Genomic DNA, 14,714 nt, shown 5'->3' on the forward strand with positions numbered 1-14,714 from the left:
GGTTCCAAGTAACGGGGACAAGATCTTAGTGATATATTTCGAGAGTTTATATGAAATTGAACCAACAGTACTGATAATAAGCCACATAGGGTTATTTTCTTTGTGCGTTTTGACTAATCCGTACAAGTATGTATATATATATATATATATATATATATATATATATATATATATATAATTATATATATATATATATATATATATATATATATATATATATATAATATAAAGATATATATATATAGATATATATATATATATATTATAATATATATATAATATGTATATATATATATAATATATATATATATATATATTATATATATATAGTATATATATTATATATATATATATATAATATATATATAATATATATATATATATATTATATATATATATCATATATATATAGTATATCTATATATAAGATATATATATACATGTATATAAATATACATATATAGTATTATTATATATATTTATTATATATATATATATATATATATAAATATATATAAATAATAATATATATCTATATATATAGTATACTCTATCTAATATATATTGTTAAAATATATATAAATTATCTATTTATATATTTTATATATATATATATATATATATATATATATATTATATATCTATATATAATATATTATAAAAGGAGTCCATAAAAACACCAAAATATAGAGAGAAAAGTACTATATTTCAGAGACTGCTGTCTCTCTCTTCAGGTTATGATGTGAGAAAAGTTTACAGAAAAGGTGGTATTTATACCCAGAGATCCATCCACAGGTAAGCCAACTAAGGTCACCCCCGCTGATAATCTTCCTTTAATCTTCTTAAGCGTTGGTTGAATGAAAAGCTTGTCGATCACATCTGACTCTTGTACTGGCAGTTGCTGCTATATTGTTACGAAGTGCCAAGTATCTGGTTACCATACATCAAACATTACCTCACAAAAAGCCAGACACCTGAACCCTCATAACACGTTTAAACGACTGAATACTCTATAGGCAACAGTGATCCCTTAACACTTACCAGTATTGCAGAAAATCAAACTAAGTTCATCAAAACAGGTACTTCCCTGGTTCTAAGTCACTTCAAGTTACTTGAAGGAAAGCAAATCAATTACCACTCTATGTCTCTACCTATCATCAATATAGTCATAATCAAATATAATTATACTGGTGTAATAATTAAAACACTCATAAAAATTTTAAATACAAAAATTTATTATCAAATTCAAAATTTATAAGTGAAATTCACAATATCAGGGAAAATTACTGTTACTTGAAAACAAAGTAAAGTTTAATTAATTCTTGAATCAAATTAAGTAAAATTAAATCAAAATTAATTTATCACAAAATTCAAGAAAATTAATTCAATTGAAATTTAAAAGTGTTAGGAATTGAAAATTTGAAATTAATTCACAAGTGCTAAACAACAATAAAACTTGAAAAGAATTCTAAGTAAATGCAAATCAATTCACAAGTGTTAAATTTAATTAAATGTGCAATGATAAGGCAATGAAAATAACTAAGTCAACTAAATTGTGAATGCAAACGAAAATATAAAATAAAAAGACACACTTCAATAAGAAAATGAATAAGTGCACAAACAATGGAACAGACACAAACACAAAAAAAAATCAGCAATGTGTAAAAGTGTAAATCTTTTTCACTCAAAAACACAGTAACCAACAGTTTTTACCAAACTTTCACAACCATCGGTTATTAGTTAACCACAGTTCCTATCAATCATTAGTTAAACACAATTCCTATCCGTTATTAGTTGCAACTAATAAAAATATAACACACTTTACCTTGGTATACCAACATCTTTCTTTCTCTTTTGCTGCAGCTTGTTAAATTAGCACTTTCAACAAAACAAAAAAAAAAACCAGGCGCCAGTTACGAAATGTTTGTTCAGATTCCACAAAAGACACTAAATAAAACTAAATAAACTCTAAGAAATATCAAATATGAAATTCTAAGTTATGAGTGACTAAGTTAAGCTACGTTAATATAATCTCAATGATGTCGAAAGAGAGAGAGAGAGAGAGAGAGAGAGAGAGGGGACTAACTGCCTCGAGGTTCTAAGATCGAATGAATTTCTCTTCCTTCACGGAAAAGCTGGAGAGGGGCAGATGTCAAAACGTTCTTGGCACGAAAGCTTCTCGAAAGTTCTGAAATCTGACACAATCTTACATACCAAATGTGCAACACCCACGTGGGACTTGACAAAGATATACACGTACAAGACGAGTCTGTTAAAAAAAAGAAAGACGTACCCGACTCGATTGAGACGGAGGCTGGGCGACAATTAAAATTGACATGTTTTGATGACAACACTGAATCAAGCTCGCTCGCTATCACACGTGTTGAAAGAAAAGTTAAAACATTCGTAGCTTTGAAAAGACAAAGATCTCTCTTTACGTTATATATATATTCTTTTACAAGACGTTAATGCGAAATCTGAACACATATTTTAAAACATCCTATTCTAAGCTTAATTAGGAAAATCTGAAAAAAATGTTGCCCAATCTACATGACATTTCAAAGAGGGGAAAACATGCATTTTGAAAGTAGCAATATATAATATATATATATTTATCTATATATATTTATATATATATATATATATATATATATATATATATATATATATATATATGATTATAATCACTTTAGCACGTGATTCATTTATCACACATATCCACAGGTGAAAAATAAGAGACAGGGTGTAGGTCCTGACCGGTTTCGGCTTTATTTTCAAGCCATTGACAAAGGCTTGAAAATAAAGCCGAAACCGGTCAGGACCTACACCCTGTCTCTTATTTTTCACCTTGTGGATATGTGTGATATATATATATATATATATATATATAGATTTATCTATATTATAAATTTATCTATATATAAATATAATATAATATATATATTATATATATATATATATATATAGATAAAATATAGATTATATATATATATATATATATATATATATATCATATTTATATTTATCTATATATATATATATATAATATATATATATCATATATATATATAATATATATATATATATATATATAGATATATATGTATATATATTCATTTATATTTATCTATTTATATTATGAGCTATATATATATATATATATATATATAGATATATATATATATACATATAGTATGATATATATAAATATATACATATATATATATATATATATAGTTATCTTAATTTATATATTTGAATATATATATATATACTATATATATATATATATATATATATATATACAGTGCATCCTCAACTTACAGCGGGGATCCGTTTGTGCGCCATGCCGTAAGTTGATTTTCACTGTAAGTTGCTGCATCTCCATTATCAGGGCTTTAGCAGTGCCGTAACCTGATGTTGCATCAAGTTACAGCATTGTAAGCTCCATCAACTTGATGTCTATTCTTGCCATTAGTGTCGGCAAAGTCGTTGTAACTTGATGTAACGGTGCTGTAAAATGCTCCAGCACTGTAAGATCGGCTCACCATAAGTTGAGGACACACTGTATATACATGAATGAATGACTGGGGTTTGGTTCCATGGCGAGTCAGTAATTTATTTCTGTGCAACACATTTCCATGTGTTCATTTCCCATTGTCAGTGTACATGTCTATGTGAAATATTCATAATTATAACACAAAACAAAAAACACTTTCTCTCGCTCTCACTCTCTCTATCTATCTCTTTCTCTCTCTGAATTGGAAACAGAATTTCTTCCACATGAATAATCTATCTCCAATGGACACTAAAAGGGTTCTCTGTTATTGCTAACATTCAAATATTCACAGCTTCCTTCTCTCTTGCATTCAACACATAATATCTCTTTCATCAGCTTCTGAAGCCATAAAATAGTAAAGGGGAGTGACATCAAACATTTGCTACTGAGTGGTGTGGCATCATCACCTTTAGGGCATAAAAGTTTTAGGCTAATCTCCAGTGTATCCATCCGACAGTAGATCCATAAGCAATGGGAACATGGCCACTTCATTGTTGCTCTGGCCTCCAGTAAAACAAATTGTATTACAGTGATCTGTAAAGGATATTATATCTAAATTTATCTTCATATTAACTGCATCATTGGTTCACATACACTTTCACCTTCACACATAACTTACACAAACATACACTATATATATATATATATATATATATCTATATATATATATATATATATATATATATATATATCTATATATATATATAGATAAAATATATATATATATATATATATATATCTATATATTATATATATATACTATATATATAAAATTAGATAAAAGCTTTATCAGCAACATGTAAACATACATCAACCAGCCTGAGCGTCACACAATCACAAATATACATAATTATAAAATAAAAATAATAAATATAAATTATTGATAAAAACATTACCTTTATACATCAACATTAATATTGATCTATCAGCACCCCAGTAGCATAAGCAAGTTCCCTCAGTATAAGTTTAGAGCATTTTTTTCTTTTTTCATTTAATCAGGCAATCTGGACCATCCAAAATTACAGACTTATGAGTTTCTCAGTGACAAACTGAAAGCCAACAGATAGGCACATTTATCCACCTAAGAAATGGCAAGTCTTTGAGGATGATGAGGATCGGATGGTGTATCATGTAGAACTGTCTCAAGTAAGCATTATTTTGATAATATTATTCATTGCTATGGTACGTAAGGTTCCACGGAGTGCACTTGCTTGACAGACAGCATCTTGTTATTTATAACTAGCAGAGTAGGTATCATTAATATGAACTAAGATCATTCAGTTAAATAGGAAATTCTGTACAAAACTTTGCTAGTGACCTTAAAATAACCACTGTCATAAAAACTTAAAGTTAGGTCCAACAGAAACAGTTTTAAAAGATCCTTATCCTTATTCAGCCACACTGGTCAATTGAATCTGACAAATGGGAAGCTATGGTACCCAAACTCCATCCTCCTTAATTTTATGAGAGCATCCAGCAATATATTCAAGTCCAAGAATTGTTATTAAACAATAAAAGGTCAGATTACCAAGTTCACAAGGAAAAATACCCAGGAAAATAAGGGGCATAGAAAGATGTAGCTTACTGAGCAACAGTAACTATATAATTCCTGTCATTGAAATCCATAAGCAAGTAGCAGCTCCATCATGTCGTCTACCCACACAGCATGCTAGGTGCTTGAGGGTGGTGGGGAGGTAGTTACCAAACATAAGCTTCCCACAAGCTCTAAGAGTAATCAAAACCAACCACATAAGCCCATTAACGACTAAACGTGTATGTGATTTCCTACAGATGAATTTCGAGGAACTGCAAAATCTCAAAGAAAGCACAAACCCCTTTCTTATGGACTGCCCTTGAGCTTAAACTCAAAAATACAAAATGCTCCTAATGTCTTTGGGTTCATCAGTCTGTCAGGAATGGACGAGCACTACAAGCCGAGTGTAAAATTAGACTTCTACTTCACTCAACCATGTCAGCTACTCAAATTATATGTTATATTCCGAGAGTGATCTAAGCCATACTCAACCATGTGCTCATATCAACAAAGAAAGGATAATCATGACATGATAAAGGAGAGAAAAAGAAGCAAGGAGAAGGAAAGGAAACCTGTCTAATTTACGTAGTTCCCAGCAATAAATTATGACCAAAGAGGGATTGGGACCTGAGAAACTCCAACATTGAGCCCCTTTCCCAACAACCAGGGGGCCAGAGTTTTGAGGAGGTTACGGGGTCTAAATGACCAAATAGAGCAAAGCCTTTTATTTGTATTATTTCAACATTTTTACCACTTTTCCTTTTCCAATACCAAATCAGGACTCAAGAATGACAAACACAATAGTCCAAGTTTAGATATTAAGAAAAAGGATGATCACAATAGCATAAGGGTTCTATGAAACAAAACACAATTTTGATAAAAAGTCAACAATGTTTATTGTTGCTCATGATATAATGTGCGACACCTAATTTCAGGCAATGTAACTTGTCTTTTTCGTGAATACAAAAATAAGTTTCTGCATGTATATTACATTGTAATAATAAGGTATCCAACTACCAGTAGATATGATACATGTACAGTACAACTAAGAAACTTAAGGTATATATTGCCCCAAAATACAAAATAAACTTCTGTTGTATAATTCCCAATAACATAAAATATACAGTAATTACATTCATATTCTGTTGGGTGAGTATAGATACTATATGTTTAAAAATAGCTAACAACTTAAAAGTTACTAAAGTACAATACACAAAAGTAAGGGATGGCAAAGATACGACTCTCTAAGATCTGAATCTGTCTCTTATTAATATTTCAAAATGAATCCTTAATTCTAAGAACAGCATACTTTCTCTTTTAAACTGCTGTGTACCTAATTGCAGACAAATCACATTTCTAACTAAACTATTAGAAAGCGGGTAATACTGGTAATCCTTTTATTATATCAATTAACAGCTATAAATCAAAGTGTACCAACTGTTTAAAATGTTAATATATAAAACTATCTTGTTTCTATGTCAGTTATGAGCAACAGTAGACTAACGGGGATGTTCAAGTATAATCGGTTGGTAGATCAAGAAAGCATTAGTATTTCAAGATTTCCAGCCTTCTATACAGTTTAACGCACTGCACAGCACAGTAGTTATACATCAAAGTCCTGTTAAACAGAGCAGTTTCACAAACGTCATCCTGCTAATAGCAATATTCAGCCAATGACTGGTTATTTAAGAAAGTGAGTGAAAAAGTAACAGAGAGAAGGATAAAATTCATGTGACTATTTTCTATACATCTACATCACTGTGGAATTGTTACTGAATCTCTGAGGTTTTATTTTTTAATGGTTCATGCCCAGCACAATCATATTATCCTTAGATTATCATATATCAGAACATACAACCCTCGTATTTTTGGCTTTCCTTATGCTTAAACACCACACACTACTGTAATGGAAGCAAAAAAAGGAAAATTATCAAGGGCAACGACCAAATGAGAATTTAAGATAAAGTGAACAGGACCAAAGAGCGGTGAGAACTCGTTCCACATCTAACTTCAGAAAATGAAAATTTGGCATTAAAAGCTTGATTGATAAGTGAATCTAATACCACAGTCTAAATCACATAGGAATGTGAAAAATAACACAAATAAACTAGGATTAATCCCCATACCTTATACTTTACTAGCAAAGAACAGATGGACTATTTGGCATAAGTCTCAAGGTTCTGTATGAACAGAGATGAAGTGCATAAAGAGAAGCATGAAAGATGTACTTAGAAAAGAAAAAAGCTGAATTTAAGGACACAGAACTAAAGTGAAGGGCCATGGTATTCAATTGGATAACAAGATTGTCTGGTGCAGCTAAGAGATAAGTGTAAGGGAAGGGGGAAGCAGAGGGCAATTGCTTGTGAAAGTCCAAATCATGCCTAGTTGTGTTTGGATATGGAGAAAGGATACGTGCGCAGAAGGAGAAAGGTTGAGTGTACTAGTCGATATGAATGCAAGGGTTATAAACAGACACAAGGAGGCTTGAGTCCTGGGAATGTAATAATGAAAGAGAAAATTAAGGGGTATAGTTTCTTAGATAACATATTAATTCAGAGTAAACAACTGAGTGGAATATGGCTATGGAAAAATTTGCTCAAGTAAGCTTAATAAGAAGGAATTTTGTGGGATACCTGTAGGGAGTGTAGGGAAAATGGGAATGGATTAAGGAGACAGCAAACCAGTAGGAGAGATGGTGAGTTTGAGCTGCATGCAATCAGTAAGACTGCAAGAAGCACATAAGAAGGTGAAATAAAAGTTCATTGCATGATAGTGAATGAGGTACAGAGACAAGAAAAGAGAAATTGTAAGTGTATTTGCAAAATAAAAGTATACAGCCAATCAGACACATATAGAGGTAAACGGTACAGATGAAAGAGGTGAAACAAAAAAGGCAGGAGCTCAGCATAAAGTCTGGAAGATAAATGTCAAGGGAAGCAAAGCTGGGATGTTTTAAGTGATTGTTGCATCAAATCTCTTTTCCATGAGGCAAATGTGGGTTTTGAAGGCAAATGAATGAAAATAAGCTGGAAACTCTTGAGATGAATATGTATCAAAGATGGTTGAAAAGGTAAGAACTGTATGCAAATAATGGACACAGTAAAACAGCTGAGCAAAGATAAAAAAAATTAGTTTTTGCAGGTGGTCTGGTCCTGTGACCAGAAAGGAAGAGGACAGGTTGGTGAAAAGGCAGCATAATTCAGATATGTAGGGCGAATGAAGGAAAGGGAGAATCTAGAAAGTGCTGGCTAGACTGGCAGAGGTGTTAGAATGAACTTTAATATTCAGAATGTGTTTGTGTGCAATAACTGAGACATTTTTAAACTGTTTCCTTTAAAGCTAATATTGTCTGACAGTTTAATGAGAGGACAGCATGTGTGTGTAAAGACTTACAGAGGATGGAACCTTTTGAAATACCAATTTAAAATCCTTTATGACAGTCTTACTAAAAAAGATCTTTTACTATTTGATGCTGGTATGTCTCATTTCATGTCTACACATAAGTTTTGAGCTTTCTGTAAAAGTACACTTTATACAAAACTGTTAAGCTAATAAAATTGCACACTTACAGTTACAAGAGAAATTTCAAATGAGATGTCTATGTAAGGTGATCACACATGTTGTGTTCAGTCACTTCAATACCATACCTAAGACACTAATCAAAAGAAAAGTTTCACCTGCACACTAAATATTTATAGTTTATGGCAACTATTTCCTGATTACAATGGTAATTTGCCATACATGGTATTGAAAGTGTGAATTATCAACACTGCAAAAATTACCCATTTGCATATATAACAGAACGTACACCTGGGCTTTCCACTACTAAGAGTAATGCTCATAGTATTTGCCCACTTTGCATGTGCTTGACAAAGTTCATAATCAAAATCTCAACACTTTTTCATTGACATAAGTCTTAATGTTTCAAATTCCTTTTTTTGCACACACTGCCTTTGTAACCTCTCAATATTCACAATTTTCTTATCCTATCTTTGACTATTTATCCTTCTTCACTAATAAATGGCCCCAGGAAAATTCAAAATAGCTTGAATAATGTTACACTATCCATAACATCTCCGTTTTTAAAACATTTCCTCTCTTCATAACTTCACAAAAATTCTTCATAGTTCTACTAAAACACACAGAACTCAAAATATTGATCATGGTTATGGGCTGAAATTTTGCTACCAAGTAAATGATGGTCCCATGGTTGCAAATAAGCTACAGTTACCATAATAAACTGACTAAACCCTTACTCGAATGAGTAGAAACAATTTTTATAAGCCAGACGAAGGTAGACTTTTACCATAGTCTCTAATCTCATGACTTTTCACTCTTTTAAGATATAGCCAATGGTCAATATAAAAAATGCATGTCAGTAAATGTAACTCTTATACATGAATATGTTTCTCACACTGGAATCAAAATACAAAAACCAGGTGGAGCCACCAAAACATAACGAAATTAGAAGTGAGTATCAATAGCTTGTTACTCATGAAATGAGAATTTTATGTGTGTAATCTTATCGATATATATTTCACATCTTTACACTAATTTATTGGTCTAACATAAATAACAAGAACTGGATAAATAGATAGAATATAATTTAGACCAAAGGCTATGCACTGGAACCCATAACATTATTCAGTGTGAAACAGAAATTTCCTTATTCATCAACCTGAGGCCAAAACCATTTAAAGGAAAAATCATATGGAGCTGAAAGCCTATTTTGGTTTGAAGTTGATAAGAACTTAGCATTACAAACCAGTTTAAACAACCAATTCTCCACCATCCTTGTATAGGGTAGTTTTACGGATACTAATAAAACATGGGCCTCTTGTATCTGTGAGTCTTCTGTTCCTACAGAATATAATAAATCTATTTCTAATTTATAATGAAGACTTCTCATATTACTAAAGAATATATTTAGGGTTAATACCACAGAAATCTGCCTTGTTTTTATCTGAACATGAATACTGTCCTATACACCAAAGCAGTCTAGTTTGTGATACAAGAATGTTCTTTAAAAACAAGCCCTAAGAAAAGCTGGAAGACAAGACTACAAGTCTTTTGCATTCAAAATCCTGCATTCCTACTTACAAAACTTTGTGGCAGATATTTTTAACAAATTCTAATAAGCCCAATCTGTCGAGAATATCCTGCTAGGGCCATTAAGTCTAGTATCTGTTTTTGTTACTATATTGCATTGCAAATGAACGAGTTTCCATCTCAACGGTATGTTAATAGGGTTGATACTTTATTATCACAGTACTTTCTATTTCTACATTCTTGTAAGTTGACTTAACTTCATTGGTTATGAGACATAAAAAGTCTAACATCAATTTCCATCTCTCACTAATGTAATAAACAGTAATATTTGGTCACAATAATGCGAGTTGTGAACATATAACATAATCGTGTTTTACTTAAACGCAGTAATTTCTATTACACTTTAAAATCTTAAGAGGAATTTAAGAAAAAAAACAATAAATGTACTGATTAGCAAAAACATTGCCTACATTTCTAACTTAAGTATCAGGCAAAAAAAAAAAGAATGGGCATATAATGATAATGTGCAGCCCTTTTTTTATTTAAAAAAAATCTATAATAGCAAAATTGTCTGTAGCTATTTGTTGTCGTGTAATGAAAACAAATAAAAAAACAAGCTACTGGATTGCCCGGAAAATATACCGTCAGAATATTATTGTGGAAATAGTTAAAATGATTCTTGTGAAAGCAGACTACTCAACACACTGTACTAAGAATACTAAGTATCTACAGTATACTTAGCTAAAAGAGTCTAATTTATTGTAAATGGTTAGCCTGTTTCATCCAGCAACAACAGGACTTTCACTAGTTGCAGTGATAACAAATAAAATTCAATTACGAAAACCTATGCGAGCTGCTAAAGATGTTCATATATTATTCTCTAACGACAGAAATAGATTATGGGTAAAATTATCCATGTATAGCAATTACTTTACAAAAGTGTGAAATCTAAGTTATTGCCCCATATTTCCTCACTACAATTGACAAAAATCTAAAAATATATAACAAAAAAACTATTCTGAAATTTATACAGAATAGGTTCTCCTATGGGATCAAATAATGAAACTTCTACACCATCCTCAACATTATAAAGTCACAGTTTGCTGGTTCTCTTAATCAGTAAATTGTCAACATCACTTTCCTGGAAACCTATCTTAACAATGTCGTTAATGTGCAACATTTCTTTTTTTGCAACATATAAACATAACGATATCCCCAAGAACCCTGGGCAAGACTTGATATCGCTGTAGATTTTGCTATATTTCACTTACAACCAACCATGGATATTTAACTTTGATTCAGAAGTTTGATAAGTTTAATATGATACTAAAAATAAGAGCTACCTATCAAGTACAGTTCCCAAACAAAGTGCCATAATTCTTAAGTACCGCAGTAGCTGTCCAGAACTTACTGGCTGCACAATCGAGTAAAGGATGGAAAAAGTCAAACATTCTCAAACGTACAGATACCTAACCTGTACAAAGGTTGACAAATAACAGTTTCAGTTGCAGTCTAATTTTAGAGAATTAATGTTTACCCTTATCATTAAAAACACTGATAAAGAAAATAATCCTAAGAACATTTATACTATTGCAGCTATTGTCTTCTTCGACGAGAACGGAGGAGCAGCAAAAATTTGATGCCCCCATGTAAAATCAGTGGCCACACCAAGAGGAAGAAAGTGGTACGCGGCGATAGCTCAGGGAATGGCCACCATGACCGTTCAGTTCGAACAGCAACAGAGCCATTGTTACCGACCTGAAATAATTAAAGTACAAACATTCAGATACAAATAAACTGGATCGCAAAATGAAATTGTGTTCAGAGCGCTCCCTTTTGCCACCTGTGCTTCAAATTTTGCTTTGTATGCCCTTTATGTATACACAGTACTGTACAGTGTACTATTGTGTTTTAGGATTAAAAAACCTGAACAGTTCTGTATGGATTTTATATCATACTGTCCTTAAGTAGGCATGAAGAGTACAGGTACACTTACAAACAATTCAACATGCAAACAGCCGTATGAAATGTAACTCATTTGCAAGAAGGGTGGTGTCTGTATTAGGGCTTGTGCCTTGTATGATAAGGCGCCCTATGAGGTAATGTTAGACTAGCGATAATCTATACGCTAAGTCGGTTGGTATTGCACTTCCATCTTCAATGGAGTGTCTGGGGTTTTGTAGATCACTTACGAAGTCGGTATTATCTTTACGACGATGTGTTAAACTCATGGTTCGGTGAGGTTCTTGTAGAAAACACTAAGTATAAAAATAGATATAATTTCTTCTGAAGTTTTACATGGTGAAGATCAGGTATGATTGTACAAGTCTTCTAATAACGATAGCTTGATCGCTTCTGCCAATGATGATGGCTAATCCTATTCCTCTACATGATAAAGCTTAGGTAAAGAGGTACAGGTCTTCTAATGACGATAGCTAACTCTCTTCTGCCGTCTACCATCTCTGTTACAAGTTATGAAGGAACGGGCAGTAGTTCGAACATATGAACATACTTACAAATGACATAGTTTCATACGAACACACAATCGAATGAGACACGCTACAGATCACGTAGGCGGTAGTTGTCTCAAGCAGGGAGCTTGGACTAATGTTTATAAACAATTGAATGACTACAGGTGACGGCATGTTATCTTAGCCTACATACTTATTGTATACGTCATCTTTAGCGTCTCTAGTCTGATCACATTCCTGCAAGCAATCTGGCTGACCTCTTTAGTTTTATTCTTTTATATATATGGACTAACATTCCATATTTTTATTATGTAAACACTTACATCAGCTCGGTCAGCTACCAAAACCAACCACTGAATATTACTCAAACTTGACTTGCATTTGACTTATAGGAGTGTGATACAGACACTATGTGAATATATATATATATATATATATATATAAGTAAATAAAAATTCATTGTGTACATGAATTGATTCAAGTAATAAAATATAAAACAATGATATTGGTAAATAATAGTGATCACGGATATATAATGATACAGTTTTTCACTTCATCTCATTAAGATACATATGCTACAGAAAATACTAATGTACTCTGATAATTGCATAGAATGAAGATTCCAACATGATAAAATCATATTTTAACTGATGAAAAATTTCATATATGAATTGTAAAATTATTAATGGTTATGCTGATTGATTCGTTGATTTTTATGCTAAATGTTATATATCTGATTAGTAATTCATATACTAACTCATAAATAACTGCAGATATTGGTAAGATAAAAGGTAACATATTGATTAGAGGCTACCTGATTTGTTTATACATATGTATATGGATTCATATAATTATGATTAATATATGTGCACTTTAAATAGATTCCTATTGCGTACACGCAAAGATATATTTAGATTCTGTTATTTATGATCATTTATATAAGAGATTCCTATTGCGTACACGCAAAGATATATTTCGACTCTGTTATTTATGATCATTATATATAGATTCCTAGTGCGTACACGCAAAAAAATATATTTCGATTCTGTTATTTATGATCAATTATATATAGGATACATGATACTTTATATATATAGGATACATGACCGAGGTTATACTACTTCACTTTTAACTAGCGTTCGAACAACTTTTCGTCCATTACACAGTTCCAGACAACCACCTATAGCCAATGAAACGGCCTTTTTTCAATGGTTAAAACAAGGGGAAAATTTGCCTGGGCGGGTCCAACGTTCTTTATTGCGCTCATACTTATTCTCTGCATCCTAAGCTACACGATTACGTTCGCGATGAATAAAAAAAAAACATCCCAGCACGAGTCCTTCACCAGCAAAGTAGAGTTGAATATCCTTCGGGTCGTAATTGTCGGAAGTATGTCCCATTTGTAGTCGATTTCCACAGCCACCAGAGCATTCCGCATTAAAACGAGATTAACGACGAGATACGGTGTCGGTCGAAGAAGTCCATGAAATTCCTTTCACATTGTAGGCGGTTGTTACTTGACTGTAGTCATCCGCAGCGACGAACGATTTTTTGAAGTTGCTATGTGAAACTCTCGTACTGCAGGATACTGTAACCGGTTCCATTAATCAGCCTGCAAGTGAAATTATACTTGTCACAAGGGCAAAGTAAATTCAGACGACATCCAAATACAGGGGAGGGGAGAGAGCCATTTAGACCAGACTTAACCCACATGAATTCGCTGATATTTCGGAATTCAAAAGAGTCCGCTGTACAAACTTTTTTATCCATGGCATTAACAATGAGTGAACCTATCCAGGTCTATGATGACTGTAAAAATATCCATAATTATAACAAACAAATAGATATCATTACGAATCTCAAAGAAAATTCGATATTACTGGTAGTAAGTTACTAGACAAAGAAGTGGACGGACGGAGCTATTTGTAAGATTGCCAGGCAACATAAGAGTCAAAGAGAAGATTAATCATGATTCTGTAGTTCTCTATGCTAACTGAAATTAAGTTGTGATAAAATCTGATCCTATGTGCCCTAACAAAAGTTTCATATTCAATTTTCTCGTGCGCATCCTCTGAGGTTAATTTTTAAACTTTATTAATAG

General features: G+C 32.0%; 1 protein-coding gene across 3 annotated transcripts in view; it reads right to left on the reverse strand.

Moving 5' to 3' along the window:
- Positions 1-3,315: 3,315 nt before the first annotated feature.
- The window catches only part of LOC135212511 (acyl-CoA-binding domain-containing protein 5-like), a gene marked incomplete at its 5' end in the record, with an annotated part of 31,882 nt that continues 20,483 nt past the window's right edge, over positions 3,316-14,714 (reverse strand). The window contains 1 exon segment of one of the 3 annotated variants that reach the window (XM_064246019.1): positions 3,316-4,093. In XM_064246019.1, the coding sequence (XP_064102089.1) occupies positions 3,809-4,093 (285 nt within the window). 3 annotated transcript variants of the gene reach the window in all.

This window comes from Macrobrachium nipponense, chromosome 41 (assembly GCF_015104395.2).
Source record: "Macrobrachium nipponense isolate FS-2020 chromosome 41, ASM1510439v2, whole genome shotgun sequence".
Classification (NCBI taxonomy): Eukaryota; Metazoa; Arthropoda; class Malacostraca; order Decapoda; family Palaemonidae; genus Macrobrachium; species Macrobrachium nipponense.